The sequence below is a fragment of the Lygodium microphyllum genome, chromosome 2, assembly GCF_053477565.2.
Source record: "Lygodium microphyllum isolate KBCC chromosome 2, Lygodium_microphyllum_v1.1.10, whole genome shotgun sequence".
NCBI lineage: Eukaryota > Viridiplantae > Streptophyta > Polypodiopsida > Schizaeales > Lygodiaceae > Lygodium > Lygodium microphyllum.
Genome location: NC_141136.1, coordinates 54,582,603 through 54,606,410, shown reverse-complemented (window position 1 = coordinate 54,606,410; position 23,808 = coordinate 54,582,603). Strand labels below are relative to the sequence as shown.

Below are 23,808 nucleotides of genomic sequence, written 5' to 3'. Positions count from 1 at the left end.
CACCATGGTGCCAACTAATAGTGCACTGAGCTTAAGTGGATTGTCTCTATTTGAATTTCTTAGTACATTTGGAATCAGCAAAGTTGCCCCTCCCCTTTCATATACTTTTAAACTAAGTGAACCTGAATCAAACCTTCTCAGCATTTTCAGCGGTCTTTGTATATTTTTGGATACATCAAACCTAAGAGCTAAATGTAACTTTCAGAATCAACACAGCCAAAAGGGCCTCTATGATGTGTAAATATGATACACTGAAGATATGATCCCATTGTGTGTCTGGTCTCCAAACAGATTGGTACTAGAATGTACAGACAGGTCAGAGATAGAAGCATGCGGTAAATCTAATAGCATGCCCAAGAAATTTTTGTAAGTACTAAGGGCATACTGAAAAGTTATCAAATAGCTCATGCTGGAAGTGGTTAGGCGTGAAAAAATGCTGCTAGGAAATAAACCTACACAATGGACCATAACAAGTTCTTGGAAAGAACGACCTACAAGAATCTTCATCATGTCAAGGTGCTTGTCTGCTATAAAAGGAGCATCCTCTTGAGAACAATCTACAGTTCAACCCCATGGTTTTCACACAAAATGTAATCTCCATAGACAGTAGAGGTCTAATCATTCAAATATTGTGAAAATCACTTACCTCTATGAAGCTGCCATCTGATAAAGTCAAAACCTCAACACGACCTTCCGCAGTGGCAGTTTCAAGCTCCACTTGCTTGACTATCTTCAAAAAAACTTCTTCTAAAGTTGTTAAGCTGACATGGATGTCAGATACTCCTAATTGAGCTTTTATTGACTCTAGATTTGTAAAAAATTCCTGTATCACAAGAAAAGACGAAGGTTCAGATTCTCTAAAACATTAGGTAACATGCAGTCCATGCTTTTTAAAACTATTGAAAAAATTATCAGAAATGTCACATGCACCCATTGACAATTGCTTATGATAACAATTCACAATGAGAGTGCTAATGGCAGTTTAAATCAGAGCTCATCTCACAATAAGAGTGCTCATGGCAATGTAGATGAGTACTTGGAACCTGATATTGATACCATCATACAGAGCATGCACCTGTTGATAGTAAAAGCTGGGAGGAATAACCCTTCATACGCTAACTGAGAGGATCAGTAGCACATAATACACGACTGAAACTGGTATTAGCGGCATGTAGAATGAGCATATACGAAAACCATCACGAAGAGAGCTCACTGCCCCTGTCGCATTGCGACCACTGCCCCTGCCCCTGCCCCCGCCTGAACCATCGCGCCACGTCCCCGCCTGATCCTGGCCGCAGCCCGCCTGAACCATCGCTCCACGTCCCCGCCTGATCCTGGCCACAGCCCGCCTGCGCCTGACCTGCTGCTCCGCCTACGCCTGCCGAACTGCCTCCCGCTTACGTCCAACCTACCTGTCCCTGGCCACCCTGCCCGCCCCGCCTGCTCCTGCACCTGTCCTGCCTGCTCCTGTTTTGCCTTCTCTACCCCTGGCTGCCTGCCCCTGCCCCGCCTGTTTCCTTATAATCCCTGCCCCCCCCCGCGCACTGCCCTCGCCTCCTCCGCCTTGAGGCCCGTCCCAGTCAGGGAGACCCACCACTTGCATAGAAAACAACAATCCCCCCCCCCCCCCTCTCCAGTTTCTCCCTTCCTCTGTAGCAACTTTCCCCTTTGGTAGCACAGTAGCGTGATAGGTAGGTTCTCAGCAAGGACACGCAATGGAAACCTCTGGTTAGATGCCCGTGCATTTTGCGAACGCCCCCCAGTCAAACACCTTGTGCGTCATCCTCTCTGAGCAACAACTCTTAGCCGTCCGGGCCAAAGAGCTGGAGCTTAAAGAAACAACAATATTTGGTTAGGTAGTTGGACACTCCCCATCCAAGGCCCAACTTCGGGATTGGCTTCACTCCACGTTGCGCATCAGCACAACGCAGATCATGGAGGCGGTCCTAATGGGTCAAGGGATCTTCATGGTACGACTCACCTTGGCAAAAGCAGCCCGTGAGCTACTGGTCAGTTCACCCTATGCTTCCACAAAGGGGGTCATCTACATGGTTCCCTGATACAATGGTTTCACAATGGAGGCATTCACACTCCACATCAGGTTCCTTAGACACCTGGTCACCCTACTCTTCCTAGGATTGGCAATAGAGTATTGCTAGTTAGTGGAAGACTTTGGACGATTCTTTGGCACTGTCCTTTCCACCTGTTTCGCGGACGTAGTGATAACCGCAGGAGTCCCAAAGGTATGGGTGGCAGTGAAGGAGAGAAAGAATATACCACAATTTCTAGAGATCGAGGCAGGCGGTCACTCTTTCAGGCAGTAGGTTATAGTGACTGGGCAGCCAGGGCAGTGCCTGCGTTGCCATGACTTTGGGCATCACGTAGCAGAGTGCATGCGCTTCGGAGCCAAGGCAGCATTGCCGATAGGCCCACAAGTGGATGCGGATGGCTTTACACCGGTCCAAAGACGACAGAGAGGGAGACGGTAGGGGGGGCCGCAGTCAACCCCTTAGACATAGCCATGGCAGCAGGGTGCAGGAGAGCAAGCATCGCCCCCTTGACAGAGCACCACACGGCCCCCTCTTCTTGCCCCACCCCGTAGGACCACATGCCCACACATCCACCCCCCACAGAGGCATCACAGGCCACCTCATCTATGGGCCCATACCCCCCACACCCGCCTTGTGCATTCGACCACCCCTCTATCCCTTCATTCTTCCCCTCCCCATCATCACCCCCGTCGACCACCTCCCTTGATCCCCACCCAGTACCAGGTAACCCCCCCCCAAAACAGGAGGTGAAGAGCCCCATACATTGACATCCTCCACTCACAAGTAGTCTAGCCACACACACACCCCCCCGCTTCCCACATAGCCACCAGTTCATCCATCCCTGCCGCCCGTCACACTTTCGCGAGACAGGCGCAGTTGCTACCACAAGAGTTCTTTTGCAGTGGGCCGTGGTCCTACCTGAGAGTTACGGAGCGTGGAGAGTTCCCACTACCCCTAGAAGTGGGAATCTTTGTGGTATGCAAGTCAAGGAGCGGCAAGGTCCATCTACTAGCACCACCGCATGGACCGAACTATGCTTTCTTCCTTCAGACCTCTCACATAGGAGACTGGACGATGACTCAAATAGAGGAGGAGGTGAAGAGCTAGGTGGCAGACCACATCTCCCAATAGTGAGGCTCGGACCAATCAAGGTACATACACCTCCATTCCTGATGTGGGCATCGATGGAGTGCTCCCAATAAGTGTGTGAACTACTCGGGAGTATCTTCCCTACCCGCTGGGCCTGGGCGGGAGTGAGCTTGTGCTCTTGTAGCAGTAGGGCGTCGATCCATCTGGCAAGGGCAGGCTGCAGCTCCTGCTGAACAAACAACTTCTTGGAACCACGTGCTCCACTATAGTGGAGGCTGTTCACATTCGAGGATGCGAGATGTAAGCTCATAGGGAAACTTATGACTGACCGAACAAGCATTTGCTCGGTGTGGAAGCTACTGACGAAGAAGACGAGTTGTGAGGCATGCAGATACGCTTCGCTACCGGCCTGGACGGTGAACTCCATTCCCCCATGGTATCCCTCGGGTGGACCATGGGGGTGATGGATGCACCTGGTGGTACCATCAGGGCATCTATCAGTCAGGCTGAGGGGCGGGACTCTATGCACTAGTAGAAACGGGGCGTCTGCACCAGGGGCCACTCGATCACATCCATCGGAGCTCTCCACTACTTTGGAAAGCAGAAGGCATCTGTTGTTGGCTTTACGAATGCAGACTATGCTGGTCATGCGGATTGTAGAAAGTCCACTTCCGGGTATGTGTTTACCTTCACAGGAGGATCAGTTTCTTGGATCTCCAAGCTACAAAAGTGTGTTGCATTGTTTACTACAAAGGCAGGGTATGTGGCTGCTACTGAGGCATGCAAGGAGGCTTTATGGCTTTCACATCTGGTGGGAGAACTTGGCATTACAGAGTTATTTGTTCTCCATTGTGATAGTCAAAGTGCTATCACGCTAGCACGGAATCCCGTCTTTCATGCAAAGACACTCAAATCAACCTATTGCCACTATGATTCACTAGCTTACTTAGTGATAAACATCAAGGAGAAGACATTTGTGGAGTGTTTAGAAGACTTGGAATACTTAATTAAATATCATTATCAAGCTCCTCTTCCATCTCACTCTTCTCACTCCATTGGAAGGTTTTGCCACTCTGATCTGAGCTCCCAGCTCAGTTTCCAGCAAGGACTTAAGTTGAAGGAAAAGACAAGCATCAAATAATCACCATTAAAAAGGAAGAAGAGTCAAGCATAAAGACCAGACATAGTATCTCTTGATACTACAGAGTGTGCATTCACATTACCTTGCACTTGTGTCTCTTGACACATCGAAATACAACTCTTTTGTTGAATAATTGAAGCTTGTCAACATGGCAGAACTTGAGCAAATAGCAAAGTTCAATGGAGAAGGTTTCCATGCCTGGAAGGAAAATACCATGTACCACCTCATGAGAAAAGACCTTTGGGATCTCTTTGAAAATGATGAAGGTGATGCAGATGACAAGGAAGAAGATTCAGAAAGCAGGATCCTTGCAGTAACTTCATCAAAAATCAAATAATGGAAGAAGATGAATAACAAGGCACTAGGCATCATCACGTGGGGACTAAGTGATGATGTGCTACATCATATCTCTGGCATTAGAGATGTTAGGACCGCTTGGGAGGAACTTGGCAGGATGTTTGGTACCCAAGCAAAGAACTTGAAGGTAAAATTACTTATGCAATTTTATAAGTTGGATGTAAAAGACAGTTCATCTATGATTGTACACATCAATAAGTTCAAGAGTCTTAAAACTCAGCTAGCAACTCCTAAAAAGAACATTGATGAGGATGAGGCAATAGTAGTGATACTTGCCAGTGTTAATCATGAACCATATGAGAACCTTGTTTCAACACTAAGTAATGTTCCCAATCTCTCACTCAAAGACATCGAGCACTTATTGCTTGATGGGGAAAGCAAATTTAAAAGCAAAGATGGAAAAGATACTAGCTCAAGGGAAAATCTCCTATACACTAAAGGAGCTATTGGACCCAAAGGAAGAGGTCGAGGATTCAATATCAACAACAAAAGTCGGATGACATGTCATTATTGTGGTAAAATTGGCCATATTGCCAGTGAATGTTTTCACAAGAAAAGAGCACAACAGATGCAGAATGACCACCACCAAAGTCAATTCATGAATGAAGAAGAAGAAGAAGATGCTTCCGCTACCATCAACAATTCTGACAGATTGTTCTAAGGAATTTGTTCCCATAGTGGATCTGCTTTGTAAAAACCCTTGCCAAAGATGTAAAGTCTCAAACTTTAACTTGACTAGGCTACCTATGAGCTAGTCTCTCGGGCCATGTTATCATGTAGGGAGGGCAAAAGCCAACAAGTGTAGGGACTCATCATTTGAGGGGGAGTGTTGAGAAATAACGAATGATGTATACTCCAGGAAGAGATGTCTTGAATTCCATATGCACAGTGAGGAGAGTGGAGAAGTTGAAAAGCTATAAAGACATGTACTTGGTTCACTTTTCAAGGCAATGCTATCTTGTACTTAAAACTTCATTCTGTGTCTTTGTCATGGTCAGCTCAAGATTGTGTTTATGAGTCCAAGTCTACATCTTGGAACCTAATTCACTTGAGCAATAGTTTGTCCTCTTGTCTATGCTATCATGAGTCTTGTTATTGACTTCCGTTCTCCATAGTCAATGCTATGCTCTAGATCCATGTTTTGTAACACCTGCAACACTTACTCGCCTGCGACACTTCCTACTCTTGCGACACTCAGCCTGACGACTGTAAGCTCCTGCTCGTTTGTCAGTCAACCTAACGACTATTAATGACTTCGGAAAGCGTGCATGACCTGTGAGCTCTGATACCAATTTGTTAAGACAAAGAGCGCAAGGATCGAGACACGCAATGCTTTCTCACAATAGAGAGACAGAGGGAGAGAGTGCAGAGTAGAGAGGAGAGTGAGCACGATGTTCTTGGGTACAATGACAAGTGTACCTCTTTAGGTTTGTTCACACCTGTGCTAAGGGTGTGTTCACACCTGTACACATATAAAAGGCACGATGGCCCTTTATTCCCAATACGGTTCTCCTGATACTTGATCCCCTAGCATCTTCCCTAGACACACGATCTTGTTGGATCCCTGACAGCTCGATCTAGAGGAGGGAGGAGGTGAAGAGTCAAATTGAGCAGATTTGGACTAGGGAGTGGGACAACAAGAACTAGATCGCAAAGGAGGTTGTAGAGGTCCTAGCCGAGTGGAGCAGTATCTCCCAGGAGGCAACTCTATAGGCCAAGTAGCAGAGCTGGGAGGAGGAGAGAGCACTCTAGCGGGACATAGGAGCCACGCAAAGATTACTACAAGAGGCACCAGGGGATCCCATACTCCACGCACAGGAGGTGCGCGCACGAGTAGTCATCACCGGCCTAGAGGACTGGTGCTCAGAGTTCTCACTCCGCACCTCATCAGTCTTCTAGGCGCGGAAGGGAGACACGATGTGCAGGGAGTTTTTCCAGGCACATCAGCCCTGCACCTCAGGAGAGCACATATGCAGTCTTCAGGATCAGTATGGGAGGATCTGCTCTAGCCCAAACAAGGTGATGGAGATTGCCACCGACTACTACAGACACCTTTTCCAACAGGAGACAGACTCAGCCAGAGGACAACGATGCAAACAGCAGGTCTGGGATCACATCTCGTCCCTCGTCATAGAGAAGATGGGACGCTCCCTCCTAGACCCCTTCACAAAGAAGAAATTAGAGGAGGCTTTTCTCACACAAGATGGGCAGAAATTCCCGAGAGAGGATGGCCTCTCTAAGGCCTTCTTCACCACCTACTGGGAGGTAGTGAAGGACCCCTTCTTGTTGGCTTTCTAGGAGATTTTCAAGTCAGGACGACGGATGCCAGGGAGTCTATCGGCAAGTCCTGTCAATCTCGTCCCCAAAGGAGGAGACCGGTTGGAGCTATCCCAGTGGACTGATCACCTTGTTGTCAGTAGCCTATAAGGCACTGGCAAAGATGATTGGTGGGCGACTCCGACCTGTGCTTCCAGACATCATTCATGACACACACACAGACTTTGTCCAAGATAGGAGCATCCTTGACAATGTCTTTACCTTCTTTGAGACGACAAAGTGGGCCCAGCACAGTGGTCAGGGATTGGTTGTACTACTCCTGGACTTCGAGAAAGCCTATGACAAGGTGGACTGGGACTTCTAGGAGGGCACCATGGTGAGGTTGGGCTTCCCCCAGACATGGATCCTGGGGTCTCCACACTTTACAGATCAACTACCAGCAGGGTTCTCACAGGTGGCAGGTGAGGGGAGGAGTTTCGGCTGCCCACTAGCCCTGTATTTGTTTCTACTCTTTGTAGAGGCAATGTCTCACTTCGACAGATCACGTGTGAGTGGGTTACACGACCTCCGACTTTTGGTGAGAGAGGACTCAGAGTATGCAGATGATACAACACTTTATATAGAGGACAATGAGTTGATGCTGGAGAGAGTGAGACTAGCTCTCGAGGTGTTCTGTACTGCAGCAGGAGCGAAAATCAACTGGCAAAAGTCGGTTGGTTTCCTTACAGACCTAGACTCTAGCACAAAGTGGGGCGTCCACTTCGGATTTACATGGGTGTGTAGAGGGCAAACCGTCCGTTACCTAGGGTTTCAGTTGGGACTCGACATCACTCCCGCCCAGAAGTTTCTTCCAGTCCTCGACTCTATTCGGAGGAAGATGACCTACTGGAGTACTGCTCGCCTTTCCCTAGCGGGCCGAGCCTTGGTGGTTAACCAGGTCCTCCTAGCGACGGCCTGGTACATCGCCTCGTGTTGGTGCTTCTCCTCGTCCTGTGTAGCTCAGATTCGCCGCCTAGTGCGAGATTCCTTGTGAGCTGGAATTAGACGGTTCGAAGGACTCTCGAGCTAAGGTGGCATGCGCAACCATCATCTGACATCAGTCAGAGGGAGGGCTTGGGATCATAGACCCAAAGTATCAGAGTCTGGCCCTTTTGGGCAAGCTAGTAGTCCGCGGTCTCACACCAGGAGGGCAGACCTAGAAGATCCTATTCATAGAAACAGGGAACGGCCGTTCCGGCCTATAGGAACGGTTTAACGCGTTCCAGATCCTTGGAGGGGGTGAAACGGCCAGGGAACGTTCCCTGCCGTTCCCTGGGCCGTTCCCTACCGTTCCTGCCGTTCCCTGTTTGGAACGGCCATTCCAGGCCCATTGACCAAAAATTTACATTTTTCCACGTTTTTTCTTTTTGCTTATATCACACTCCTTCTACAACATGTTCACCTATCTCCATTGCCTAATGTGCACACACTAATCTCTCTCTCTCTCTCTCTCTCTCTCTCTCTCTCTCTCTCTCTCTCTCTCTCTTTTGAATATTCAAAGTGTCAAGACAACCCACAAGCCAATTAGAAGTCCATGCAAAGCTTAAATTTGATGCATTATGAACTCTTGCAAATCACAATCAAATTTCAGCCTATTTTCAATTCCAAGGTAATCATCCATTTATATTGTCTAATTTCAAGGGAAACTAGAATAATTGGGGCAATTCATGAGCAATTTGGAGCTGTGGGGGTAATCGAGTCAATTTTGGGACATTTGGGTCAATTTGGAGCATTGAGGGGTATTGGGGCAATTAGAGGGACATTCTTTGGGGCAACTTGATCATGTAGGGCATACTTGGGGCACTTAAGGTATGTGCCGTTCCCCCCCGTTCCCGTTCCCCCACCTTGGACGTTCCCCCCGTTCCAGGGGGTCCCGCTCCTTTTCCCGTTCCCCGTTCCAGGTAACTATGATCCTATTGCAGGAGGGTCTCCAGGAGTGTAAATCAAGGCTGGGCGGTGATTGGAGATCGTCCTTGAGATGGATCTTCACGACAGCCCAGATCACGCCCACCAGATCCTCCTTCTTACACGCAGCTTACTTCGTGTGTGGCAGGGCCTCTATAAGGCCCTAGTTTAGAGTCCCCCTAGATTGCCAGGAGGAGATAGACCACCAACCGGTGATTTGGAACCCCCAGGTCAAAGATCAAGAGGGGTTACAGATTGGCGAATGCCCGACTTGCACCATTAGGACCTGGCAAGAGGTGTACAGGATGGTGATAGAGAAGGTGTTGCAGTGGGTATCAGGTTGCCAGAGAGGGGTTGAGTTGAGGAGAAGGGAGATTGATACAGCAATACCTTAGGAGTGGCTTGGCCCCCCAATATGAGAGCCGGTAGAGCTCGGGGAAGTATGGGCCGCTAAGTTCTCACCGACAGATATCCCCCTACAGGTGGCAGGTAGAGTGGGCTCCCCACATGGGACCTTCTTCACCGTACAGGAGAGGGGGCATCTGGCCCTTGACAGAGGGCAACAGGATGAGGGGATAGCTGTCCTCTTATGGAGGAGGATGCGGATAGTTGGCATTTAGAGGAAGACATGGTGACTAGACCCCTATGTTTTCTGGGAGGAGCTTCGCGAGTAGTGCCTTTGGATTTGGGAGGGCAGGCCAGTTGATGAGCTGGAGTGGGATCCAGGAGAGTGGCTATGGCCGGCCATTGCGGTTGCCAAGAAGCCACTGAGGTTCTTGGAGTATACAGCTAGGATTGGCAGACACGTACTGATGCAGGAGGACACGGACTGGGTGCCATCATGTAGCAGGTATTGGGCAGAGCACAGCATCACGAATGCGGGCACTGCCTATGGCATAGCTGGAGGACAAGGAGGGTATCATATTTCTTATGGCTGGTGGCACATGGAGACTTGGCGATGGGGAGTTGGTTAGCCCAGATGCAGAAGGATGGAGGGTGTAAACGCTGCACACAGTAGTTTCAAGAAACTCCAAAGCATTGCCTTTGGTTGTGTGAGGTGGCGCAACTTGTGTGGAAAGGAGCATGCCGCATCCTTCGCCGTGTAGCACCCAGCCTTGGGTGTATCTCATGGGGAGCTTTCTGCTGACAGGCAGTTAGCCAGAGCCATCACCTGTTGTATGAGGCTGGGATGCAATACACGATATTCTTTATTGAGGCTAGGTCGTGCACAGTGGTCGGCTTGGAGGCCCTACCCATCCGCCAGGTACTGGAGCCCACAACAAACCGCTCTGAGATATGGGAGATCATAGGGAGCCTCATTGGATGGCATGTCTAGAAGGTGCGGTGCCAAGAGGTTTTTGGCGGGGAGAGACTTTCTTCACATGCGACTTTAGCAGAGCTTTGGACCTCCATCATCCACTCCCTTCGTGGCCGATGGGACTAGGTGCAAGGTAAGTCTTGAGCTTATCAAGAGCTCCGTTTCCACTTTATGCGCACTTGGGGTAGCCAGGACCTATTTTCGTGATGTAGGCAGGCAGCCCGAGATGGCGATACACCCCCCCCCTCCATGGCTTCTTGCCCCCATCCCCCTAAATTGCCCTAAGAGGCTTGTATACTTGATACATCTATGACTTTGCATCAACTCCAGCTAGTCTCTTGAGCATGAGCATTTCTTTGTATTCAGGTTTTTTTCTGAAGTAATATAATCAGTCACACTTTATTTGCAAAAAGAATGAGCATATACTGTAGCCTATAGGGAAGTCTCAATACTCATTTGTTCATGGTTGAACGTGAGTGCAAGTGTATCTGTTAGCAGTTATTTTCGTATGCCTCATGGGTTGGGCAACTTATTCACCTTCCACTTGTAGGCTTGGGGCAGAGAACAGCAGCCATGAAAAATGGCAATTCTCTATTTTTCATAGTTCAGGGTCTGTGGCTGAATTGTTTTTGTTTGTATTCATGGTTGGTGTCAACTTATCGTGGCTGGCTGTGCTATATAAAACACAGAAACTCAACAATTGCCAATAAATTGTTTTCCAAGCGCTTGTCATACACTTAGTTGCCAATAAATCTTCTTCCAAGTGCTCGTCAAACACTTCGCATTGCTAATGTTGCAAGCCCTTTCACAAAGGGGAAGCTACAAATTTCATGAATGAGAGAGAGAGAGAGAGAGAGAGAGGTGTCCAAACTTACCAAGTGGAGACCCATTTCACTGATTGGCTCTATGTATAAGATTTTCGTGAAGGTGTTGGCAAACCATCTCCATAATCACTTGCCTGATCTTGTTCATCCTCACCAATATGCATTTATTAAGGGAAGAAATATTCTTCATAATATCCTCAATGCACATATGGGAAGAGACTATGTGCATCACATGCAATAGGAGGTTGTTCTGGTGCAGCTAGACTTGGAAAAGGCCAATGACTTCTTGGAATGGTCATCTGTTGTAGATCTCATGAAAGTTATGGGTTTTGGATCTCACATGTCAAGGCCAATGACTTCTTGGAATGGTCATTTGCTGCAGATCTCATGAAAGTTACGAGTTTTTGATCTCACATGTCAAGGTTGATCTACACCATCAGTATGGGCGCCACCTCCCATGTCATGCTAAATGGTGGAGTCACCGAGTCTTTTTCCCTTGCGCGATTGATCTGACGAGGCTTTCCTCTCAACCCACTCTTCTTTGCACTTGCTACTCACCCTATTCTTTCCATGCTATTGCATCTCGCAAATATGGGGCAATTAGCTGGTCTTTCTCTAGCTTTGCAGTGATAGTTTGTTGGTCAAGCATTGGCTGATGACACACTCATGATTTTGAAAGCTAATGCTTCTAATCTTTTGTCAACCTTGGATGTATGGGAGTTGTTTGGGCTTGCAAATCAATGCTACCAAATCTTCCCTTATTGATTGCACGCCCTCCAATCTGCTAGATTTAGGATGGTAGGGTAAGTTGGTACAACATGGTGACATTGTAAGCTATATTGGTTACCCCTTGGGGATTGATATGCAGCTGAAAGTCTTGCTGAAATGGGTATCACAAAAATTGGAAGCCAAGTTTGTCTATTGGAAATCTCAACCTTGGCCATTCCATGTGCATCTTGAAGTAGCCCAGACCATTATGATTCTTATGCTCACCTACAACTTGCCATTGCTGCCCTGGAACAATGTTGCATTGAAGGATCTTACCCGCCACTTTCATTTCATGCTCTAGAAGAAGGATTCTGTGCAAGTAGGTATAGCTTGGATATTGTGGAGCCATGTTTGCACCCTGAAATCTATGGGAGGTGGGATACTTTTGGATGTGGAAACCCATATAATAGCCCTCTTTTGGTCACTATTTCAAGCCCTGTGTATTGCTCAACAACCCTGAATTCTTATTGTTTATGCTTTCCTTGAAGAATGGGGCCTTTGGCATGGCAATACAAGGATTGAGGGTTCCTGGTGGCACATGCGTAATGCTGAGGCTCACGTTTCTATGTTTGCCTCAGGTCTTCTTAATCATTTGGTGTCTTCATGGAAAATCATCCTTTCAAAGGCTTGTTGGCATCCAATAGAGGATAGGTGGACGGTTAATTCATTCTCGATGGAAATTCTAGCGGTCTCTCCAATTCTTTCGTGGAAAGGAAAATCAAAGGAGAGACCTAAATTTAGTCACATAGCATGCCTTGGATTGACCTTGGTGGCTGATGCCAATATTGCCCCGAGGCACCTTGATGTCCTTTCGCACTATCAGAAGAGTCTTTGGAGTACCGTGTGGCTATAGTGATTGTTAGAGTAGAGTCTCTAATCTCTTGCAATACCGACAACCCTTTGTTGTTCTGGATTCCCATTGCCCATGGCAAGACTGGGATCTTACAAGGTGTTTGATCCTTTAGTCCTATTTAGTTAATTAAACCTATCATCTCATGATCATAGACCATGCATAGATCACCATCAAAGCCAATTGTCTCTGGGGATTGCACAAATCTAAAGCTTGGTGGAAATTGACAATTATGGAGGGACGGATCAATAAGAAGCCATTCAAATGCAAGGTATTCATTTGGAGAATGTTGGTAGGGGGGACCTCCCTCTTGCATCGGCGCTTCACCGCAAAGGCATATCTAAATGGGAATTGTTTCTTCTGTACCACTGCAGTGGAGTTTTCTCGTCTCATAGATTCGTGTCGTATGCTTTTGCTCGGAAGATTTGGGCCATTCTCTTGGACATTTGGCTTGCGGTGGTGGGCATAAGGATGCGTCCCCTTGACTCAGTTTTTGGAAAAGCTAAATACACTGGTCTGCCTCAGCCTCACATGAAGATTCTATTTCATTTTTTCAGATTTTGGGGTTGCTAGCATATTTGGGTTGCTTGCAATGCGTTCATTTTTTATGCCACCTCGTGCATTCAACTTCATGTTGTGAAGCTTAAGAGTCTTCTCCACTGGCAGCTTGACCTTCTATAGCATGCTGATATCTTGGTAAGAGATGATTTAGTCCCTTGCATACGACAATCTCTATTGTTCCCTGGCCGTGACTTTGTATCTTTTATGCACAATGAACTAGAGCCATCTTGCATCTTGTAAACTTGCAATCTTATGCTTTTATTTTTTCATAATTAATACAATTACCTATTACGAAAAACACACACACACACACACACACACACACACACACACACACACACAGATTTATTTCCTATCCATTAGCTAGGAAAAATCGGTCCCTCCCATCGGACATTTGGAGAGCTGTGGTCGGGCCTTTAATGTGCTCATCTGATTGGGTCTTTGGCAAGGCAAAATATCCCACTCCCATGCAGCCAATATGAAGATCTTATTTCATTGTCAATTCACCTTCCGAGATTCAAAGTCATATTGCTAAGCTCAACGGTCTTCTCCACTAGCAATTGGATCTTATTCAACATGCTGACCTTCTCCCTAGAGAGGATTTAGTTGCTTGGCATATGGTAGTTTCTTATTCTTCTATGCCATGACTTTTGTATTTCTTATATGATTAATATAATTAGTCATCTTTTAAAAAATCCAAGAGCTATGGTCTTGAATGTGCCCATCTGATTGGGTCTTTGGCAAGGCAAAATATTCCACTCCCATGCAGCCAATATGAAGATATTGTTTCATTTTTTATTTGGCCTCCGGGTTTCAAAGTCACATTGCTAAGCTCAAGGGCCTTCTCCACTAGCAGTTGGATCTTATTCAGCATGCTGACCTTCTCCCTAGAGAGGATTTAGTTGCTCGGCATATAGTAGTTTCTTCTTCTTTTGTGCTGTGACTCTTGTATTTCTTATGTGATTAATATAATTGGTCATCTTTAAAAATCCGAGAAAATGGATAAATACGCATAGATGCATGTTTACATGAATAGAATGTCAATGCGTGGGGTAACACAAAGGAAGGTGCAAGTTTTCATGCTAATGCAGAATGCGATACAACAGTACCACTTCAACTGTGCCCTCGCAAGAGAATTCTTCACTTGCCCAAGTGCCCTTTTACAATCATATGATCTTAACAATGCAGATGAAGTTATAAGTGTTTATAATGTATAATACAAAGTAAAGAAATGTTTGAGAGTGAAAAACTGTAAGCATCATCACTGTCACTATTAAGAGAAGAAAATTGCCCCCTCTCAAATTAGAAGAAGTAAGATGAAAGCACCCTCTCCTCATCAATCAGAAGAATAGAGGAGGGTATACCAAAGCTGATCAATGGTAGAAGGTACTATAGAACCGGCTTGTTGATCGTCTTGGCCAAAATATTTGCAAAATTGTCATTGGATGGCACAAACTCTAGGCAAATAATGGCTAGCTTCAACCTACTCCTTGGTGAAGTGAAAATAAACTGCCACGTGCCATATCGGAAGGGTGATGATAGGATTGTCTCCAAGGGCAATGGCACTTTGGTTGTCGCAATAGACAATTGTAGGCGACTCGCAAGGCAATTGAACTGCAGCTAGTAAGTTCCTCATATAGATGGCCTCCGTAGTACCATCGAAAAGAGCCTAATACTCTGCCTCGACCTTGAAAGTCACCACCATCTCCTACTTACGGCTAGCCCAAGAAATGGGTGTCATACCGTGTAAAGATAGCTTCCATGGGAACGCCGGATGTCAGGATCTCCCATCCAATCAGAATCAATGTACCCTTGCATGTAAAATCCATGACCATAAGTTAGTTCATAATAACAAGTATACCTTAAATATCTTAATTCATTTAGTCAAGCAATCAAATGAGACAATCTAAGTGCATTAGAATACTGACTAAGCAAGTTAACTGAGTATACAAGATCTGGCCTAGTATGAATCAACCAAAGTAGTTTTTCTACAACAGAATGATAAGTGTGAGCATCAAAAGACTAATTGGAGATATCCTTATGTAGATAAATAGTGGGATCAAGAGGTGTGGCCACTAGCCATTTCTGATCAAAGAAATATTGTTCCACCAATTGTAGGGTGTACTTCTACTATGACAGAAAGATACTTCTCTCAAAACTAACAATCTCTATCCCCAAGAAATAAGATAGCAAACCTAATTCGATTATCTTGAATGTAGAGCATAGTTGTGCCTTAATTTCTGCTATAGCCATGGAATTGGAGCTAGTGAGTAATATATCATTGACGTACAATAGGGTATAGCTAACCCCCGCACTAGTGGTGCGCACATATAGATTTGGATGTGGTACCAAGACCTCAACACTTCAGCCCATAAAGAGCTTCCGCAGACGAAATACCTTGTCATTCGGGTCAACGACGAAAGCAAAGCCGGGAGGCCACTCTACGTAGACTTCCTCCTCCAAATAACCATTTTGAAAGGCACTTTTGACGTCCATCTAATAGATTGGCCAACCATGGTGAGTGGCGAGCGTAACCAACAGACGAAATGATATCAACCGAGTGGTAGATTCAAAGGTTTCCTCATAGTCAATGCCATGTTTTTGCTTGAGATCTTGCACTACAAGGCGTGCCTTGTATTTGTCTAAAGTACCATAAGCTTTCAGCTTAGTCCTAAAAACCACTTCGCCTTAATGACCAGCTTGTGACGAAGATGATCCACTAATGTCTAAGTCCCATTTCAATCAATACTATCCAGTTGCTTCTCCATGGCCGCATTCCACAGAGGGTCCTAGAGAGCCTCTTGCCAATTGTTTTGGCTCAAAATGTGCAATGTAATTAGCTGTAATTAGCGATGCATACAAAGCTTGAGGAGCGAGCCCAGTAGACCTTCTCGGGCCCTCCAAAGTGAGCTTGTGAAAGAATCCCCAAATCCCACATGGTTTGCTAGTACTAATGAGGTAACGAGTCTTGTGGAGGAGGCCTGGAAGCTAAAGTATCTACAAGAAGGTGAAGAGTGGACAATAGACCCAACTTAATAGGCATAATCTCAAATGATGTGAGTGGAGTTGAGGATGCAGATTCTGATGCAAAAGACTGCACACTGTCCCTCTTATCAAAGACAACATCCCTCCTAATGATCACCTTGGTCGTTCGAGGATCGAACAAGCAGTAAGCTTTAGCTTCGGAAGAATAGCCCACAAAGATCAAGAGATCTGCTCAAGGGGTGAACTTTCCTATCTTGTCATCATGAGTGTGCGTATAAGTACGACTATCGAAAACCCTGAAGTGAGAAATAATATACTGAGAGTCAAAAAATGCCTTTAGGAACCGCCGCAATCAAACATCAATTAAGGATGTACACCGAAGTGCTAATAGCCTCAATCCAAAGGTGTTCAAAGAGGTCTGCTGCAAATAGCATAGAGTATGCCATATTCATGGCTACTCGGTTCCTATGCTCTACAACTCCATTCTAGGTGGGGGAGCTGGTAGAGGTGAGCTAGTGTGCAATGCCTTGCTCTTATAGAAACTCAAAAAACTTGTAGGAGATAAACTTACCACCACAATCACTCTTCATAGAACAAGGATGAGGACAGAAGAAAAGGGGTGAAGAATGATTGAAGAGGGTGATGAATGAATGAAGTGATGGTCTATTTATAGGCATAAGCTATCTAGGGTGGCGCACCACTGAGTGGATACCCAGTGATGAAATGACTAGAATGTGGACACCGTCCCTTTTTGGGGCTATTAGTGCGAAACCCTAACTAAAGTGTGAAAAGTGAATAAGTGATTTCTCAATACCAGGCGCATTTCACTGAGCTTGTTTGTACTAATTATACTGTTTGATGACTTGTGCCACGCAGGATAGGGAGCCCATGTCCGTAAAGAAGGCTTTGCAGTCACAGCATTGAAAGAAGGCTATGGAGTAGGAGTTGGATGCTATTGAGCAGAATGACACTTGGAATCTTGTGCCTAGGCCTCTTCATAGGAAGATGATTGGTGTTAAATGGGTCTTTAAGACCAAATATCATAGTGATGGCACTGTAGATAAGCACAAGGCACGACTTGTTGCAAAGGGCTTTGCACAACGGCCAGGGGTAGATTTCCACAACACCTTTGCACCTACAGCTCGGATGGATACCATTAGGGTCATTCTTGCCTTAGCCAGCCATACAAGATGGCCAGTTTATCAACTTGATGTGAAGTCTTTATTTCTTAATGGTGATTTGAAGGAGGAGATCTATGTTGAGCAATCCCCTAGCTATATAGGTTGAAAAAGGCCCTTTACTGCCTCAAATAGGTTCCACGTGATTGGAACGAGAAGATAGACTCGTTCCTCCAAGGGAAGTTGAGGTATCAACATTCATTTTTCGATCCCCAGTTGTATGTACACATCTCAAATGGCGGACACACGTTGTTTGTACTTTATGTGGATGATCTTATCTTGACAAGTAGCCATGCCCAGAAAGTCAATTAGACAAAGGAGGCACTACATGAGGTGTACGAGATGATGGATATGGGCCTTCTGCATTTCTTTTTAGGCCATGAGATTTACTAGACTTTGAGGAGAATTTTCATCTCCTAGCAACAGTATGTGTAGGAGCTTTTGGCAATGTTTGAGATGGAGGGATGTAAGGCCATTTCTACTCCTATCAATCTGAGCTGGAAGGCTACAACCCATGCAAATTCACTGGTGGTGGCTGCTTCCTACCACATGCAGTTGTTTGGGTCCTTGATTTGGCTCCTTAACACTCGGGTTGATTTGTGCTTTCCTATAGGTTTGTTGCTCGAATTCATGAGTGAATCCAAGGTGGTTCATTGGAAGGCTACTATAAGAATTTTGCGGTTCCTAAAGGAGATCTCCAATCTTGGTATTCATCATCCAACAAATACTGGAGATTCGGCTTTGATTCTTACACATAGGAGGGATTCAAATTGGGTCGAAGATATTGACCAACGGTGGTCAATAACAAGATATTGCTTTATTTTGGGTGTAGGTGTTATCTTGTGGAGTAGCAAGAAGCAGCCCATAGTTGCCCTTTCTTCCACAAAGGCAATGTATAGAGCAGTGTCTTCTACCACATGTGAGTAAGTGTGGCTTTAGAGGTTACTAGGAGAGCTTGGCTACCCGTAGAGAGGACCTATGACCCTTCATTGCGACAATGAGAGTTGCATTGCTTTGGCACGAAATCCTATGTTTCATGCTAGATCGAGGCACATTGAGATACAATACCATTTCATTCAAGAGAAGATCTTGGATGAGACTATTGATGTGGTCTACTGCAAGATAGAGGATAATCTCGCATATTTATTTATGAAGGCGCTTCCTCAAGTTGTTCTCTGACAACACACTAGATCCCGAAGTCTTATGCCACATCCAGGATATGAGAGGGATTGTTAAAGAGTGGTCATCCCCCAGACTAGCATTCTCAAGCTACAGTTGGTGCGGTTGGTTCTCTTTGAGGAGTTACACATTTTCGTGTTAGTTATTTGGGCATTTTCAGCAGTCACAGTGTACAAGCACCATATTACAGGTATGGGTATTGCCATATGGAAGCCTGGCATCAGTTTGCTGATTTTCTTGGGCTGTGTGCAGCAGTTGTCTGCATTTATGATGGCCACCAGCTGGTCGGTCAGTTTTGCTGGACAACCTGCATATTTTATTGCTTTCTTTTTGCACTGCATATGGCACTCTGCAGCCTGCCCTCCATCACTTGTTCTTTTCAGGTGCTGGTAAGAGAGATCCAGCTTGAGGAGATACATTGAGAGCCCTTGTACATCTGCCCTCTTCATTTCAGCATTAATTGACTACAGATTTCTGCGTTCTTCTCTCTTTTCTCTCTTCCCCTCTTCTCTCGTGTTCATTGTCTTTCAATCTTGTCCACGGGCTTTTGCATTCCCTGCACTCTAATATGGTATTAGAGTAGTGTAGAAGGACTGATTGATTGTGGGCAGACCTGATTAGGAGGATTCTTCATGACAAAAATTTGCATTTTCATCCTTTGGAGGCTGAGGTGAACAGGTACAGCACGGATATAGGTTGGGTATCCATGGTCCTATTCTAATGGTTCTGGTATGGACTATGATGAGTCATTATCATTGTATCCTTGTATTGTATCAAATCACCCATGATTTGAGAGAGAATGTTAGTAGATTAGTTGAGTGAGTCTGGATGTTCTTTACTGGGCTAGGCACAACATTTCATTTATGCATTTTTAAGTTCCTGATTTATAAGGTTTTAGTCACTTTATGCTGGCCAACCTAATTATTTTATTATTATTCAGCTGGCCAACTTTTTCCTAATTGTGGACTATTTATTGGCCACAATTCCCTCCTCCTCAGTCCTTGTCAACATAATTAGTTACTTGCACATTCTATTGGAGAGAGGGAGCTAGTGACAATGTCCACATCAGCTAATGACTCGCTATTGTGCACAACTTTTTCATGTTTGGTATATGGATTCCATTTCCCAAGCATATCTCTAAGTTTTCCCTTTGTGCTGTTCTTTTTTTGTCTTTTCTCTTGTATCTTGTGTTGTGCAGTCTATTACAACAACCTTTAGTGCTTCCTGTCAAAAAATAACAAGTATGCTCTGATACAATGTCAAAATGAGCGACAGTGCAAAAACACAGTAGGGTTTGCAGGGAGTAACACAGAGTGTATAGGGCAATTACTAAGAGAGAAGAGAAACTCAGAAACACAAGAACATGGTGATGATGCACTGAATCATGCTATGAGAAGAAAAGCTGATATAACGGAACCGAAGCTCAAAAGATAAATACATTGTCTTGTCTAAATGAGGCGGCACACCTATGGGAATCTGCACAGTGAAGGGAGCGAAACACAGTCCTCTGGGCAGTGGGCTATCGAAGTAATCACTAGAAGGTGAAAGACAGCTATTGAGGGAGCAGGCTGTAGTCCTCTAATGTCGTCAAAGATGTGGAAGATGATCATCGGCTGTCAAGGGAGTGAACTGCAGTCCTCTGATGGCGGGGAGTGACTTAGGCAGCAAAACACAAATCCTAGAATGTTGGAGCTGTCAAACACAGGGAGAGCAGCCCAAATGGATAATGATGAGGCTAGATGATGGAAGATGAGCCAGGCTGTAAAAACGCAAGTCCCCAGCAGCTAGATGAGTAAACCAAGTGATGGAGGAGAAGCCAAGCTGCAAAAACGAAAGTCCTAGCAGCCCCTGTGATAAACGAGTGATACCAAGTGATGGAGGAGAAGCCAGGCTACAAAAACGTAGGTCCCAACAGTCCCTATGATAAATGAGTGATGAAACCATTCATGCTTAGTGATATTGAAAAACAAAGGTGAAGGTGGAGATTGATGAAAAAGGGTATTGACACTGAGCAGATGATGGTGATGCCAGGTTGAAGATGCTCCAAACGCAAGGCTTGATAACGAAAAAAGTGCCTAAAGCAGAAGAGGAAGGGTGAAGGCAACCACGAGCCATGAACTCCAATGTCCTCCTGAAGAGATGTGAGGGCAGGTGAGAGAAGGAAAAGGTGTCTGATGACAGAGGAAGAGGGGTGAAGAATGAGTGAAGAGTGGTGGTAGGAGTGTAAAGAATGAATGAAGTGGCTGCTTATTTATAGGCATAAGTTGTCTAGGGTGGCGCACCACTATGTGGATGCCCACTGAAAAAGTGGCCAAAATGTGGCTATCATTCCTTTTTGGGACTGTCGATGTGAAACTCTTAAATGAAGTGTGTAAACTAAAGAAGTGGTTTCTCAACACACCCCTCTCAAGCCCAAAAAGGAATGAAGAAAGAGGAGTGAAGAGAGATAGAATGAAGAAGAAGAGGATCCCAGAGATCCAAGATTACCACTTGAAAGGTAACTTGTAGTAAGGAACAGTAGACGGGATGAACTGTAGAACCTGACTCCACCTTGAGAGAGAAGCCACTAGCTCTGTAGCTTCATGCGAGAAGAAATTTGAAGATCTCATCACCAAGTTGCGGCTGAATCTCCAAGGCCTCGATCTAGGCAGTCTCTAAAGATCCTGGTTATCAATGGGAGAAATGATTGCTCAAAGATTACCATTTCCAAAGAGTAAATGGTGGGTGACGAACTTCATGATGAGTAGGTGTCCCCCTTGAGGGTGGAGATGCAGGGGCCCCCTTTGAAGCTGAAGAAGTAGAAGCCTCTCTGAGGGCAAAGAGAGTACATCCCCCTCTAAATCCCCCTCTATGAGAGAGAAGGAATCTAAAAACTCATGGATCGTGGACTTTGAATCATTCGATGATGAAGGAAGTGCCATCGGTCGTGCCGAAGAAGGTATCTGAGGTATCAAAGATATTGAAGAACTCCCAAAGGTGGCCTCTCAAACCCAACTAGTCATGGGTGGGGAAAGGTAAGGCTCATGTGGAGCCAAGGGTGGGCAGCAGCCACTCTCTCTTAGTGGAGCGGACTGCGGAGCTCAAGTAATAGAAGGGGTCGAACAACCATTGTCTCACAAAGGAGCGGACTGCTAAGGGGATGGTATCCAACAATCATTGTCTCTCAAGGGAGCAAATTGCAAAACCACGGGTTTTCGAGGTGGCATTCCTAAAACCCTAGAAGAAGTAGAAGCAACCTCCATAGTGCATTGCGGCAGTTGCGAGGAGGGTGTGATACCAATCGATCCTCCTATGACTAGAAAGGGCTTAGTGCGCATCAAATGCGTCTTATTGCCTCGAGCATAAAAATCTGAAAGCTGGTGCATAATAAACTTTGTGGCCCAAAAGGGAGAGGTGGTACAACAAGTGCTTGTGGTAGACTCTAGTGGGATAGGGAGCAACGGTCCACGTAGGCAAGCATCAGTGGGGGTTCTGGTGATGCCAAAAGAGTACCTAGTGGTCTTCCATCAGCCTGGGGAGAAGTCATAGCACCAGAGTGTCAACCTGTAAAAGGGAGAGTGAGTAGGAGAGGAAGAGAAAAGTATCTTTGTCTCCTTGTGATGCAACGGAAATGAAGGGGAAAATCAGTAGATGATGCCAAACCCGCAACCTATCTTTGCCTTCTTTGATGAACATGGTCTTTAGCTCTCTAAGCTCCTGTGCTTTGATACTATGTCAAAAAATAACGGGTATGCTCTGATACCATGTCAAAATAAGCGATAATGCAAAGAGACAATAGGGTTTGCGAGGAGTAACATAGAGTGTGTACGGCAAACAATAAGAGAGAAGAGAAACTCAGAAACACAAGAACACAGTGATGATGCACTAAATTATACTATGAGAAGAAAAGCTAATATAGCGGAGCTGAAGCTCAAAAGATAACTACACAGTCCTATCTAAACCAGGTGGAAGCACCTGTGGGAATCTGCACAGTGAAGGGAGCGAAATGCAATCTTCTAGGCAGTGGACTATCGAAGTAATCACTAGAAAGTGAAAGACAGTTGTCGAGGGAGCAAACTACAATCCCCTAATGCCGTCAAAGATGTGGAAGATGATCACGGCTGTCAAGGGAGCGAACTGCAGTCCTTTGATGCCAGGGACTTGGGCAACAAAACGCAAACCCTAGAATATCGGAGCTATCAAACACAGGGAGAACAGCCTAGATGCTGACGCAAGGTGGATAATGATGATGCCAAATGATGGAAGATGAGCCAGGTTGCAAAAACACAGGTCCTAGCAAACTCTATGACAGATGATGATGCCAGGTGATGGAAGAGAAGCCAAGCTACAAAAACGTAGGTCCCAACAACCTTCTGATAAATAAGTGGTGCCAGGTGATGGAGGAGAAGCTTAGCTGCAAAAACGCAAGTCCTAGTAACCCCTGTGATAGACGAGTGATGAAATCACTGACGCTCAGTGATGTAGACTGTCGCTAGAGGCTAGGATGCTAATGCCAAGCTGGAGATAATAATGCTTAGCAAGAAGAAGATCTCCACACTGAAAAACGCAGGTGACGGTGGAGCTTGATGGAAAAGGGTACTAACGCCAAGCAGATGATAGTGCTCTAGGCAGAAGATGGTCCAAACACAAGGCTTGATGTTGGAACAAAGTGCCTAAAGCACAAGAGGAAGGGTGAAGGTGGCCACGAGCCACAAACTGCCATGTCCTCCTAAAGGGGTGTGCGGGCAATGGAAGGGGCTGGTGAGAGAAGGGAAGGGTGTCCAATGACGGAGGAAGAGGGGTGAAGAATGACTAAAGAGTGGTGGTAGGAGTGTAAAGAATAAATGAAGTAACTGCTTATTTATGGGCATGAGTTGTCTAGGGTGGTGCACCACTATGTGGGTGCCCACTGAAAAAGTGGCCAAAATGTGGACACCATCCCTTTTTGGGGCTGTCACTGCAAAACCCTAAAATGAAGTGTGTGAATTGAAGAAGTGGTTTCTCAACACTTCCATCACTCCACCCACGTCTAACGTGGAGGGTTGGTGGTGTAGTGTGGGGTTGTAAGGATTGGTTGATCTAAATCAAAGATATTTCATGCAAAGTAAAGAGCAGTGCATATCTTCCCTTGGTAAATCTATGCAATAGCAGTTTCTACTGTAGGCAATTGAAGTGCCTTTTTGGTGGAATTTGATGTCAAAAAAACTTTCATGCCTACAGCATGATTCCGCAATACCTCTTTTGCTCCATATCAAAAGTTGTATGGGAAATTGATCATACATCATCTTGATAAACCAAACTATTTTA

The 23,808-nt window shown here is 45.6% G+C and overlaps 1 protein-coding gene across 1 annotated transcript in view; it reads right to left on the bottom strand.

The window, feature by feature from the left end:
* Positions 1 to 23,808, bottom strand: part of LOC148039753 (ABC transporter A family member 11-like) — a 104,980-nt gene that overhangs the window by 30,374 nt on the left and 50,798 nt on the right. The window contains exon 15 of the mRNA XM_087693616.1: positions 647 to 823. Within this exon, the coding sequence (XP_087549742.1) occupies positions 647 to 823 (177 nt within the window). The remainder of the gene's footprint in view (positions 1 to 646; positions 824 to 23,808) is intronic.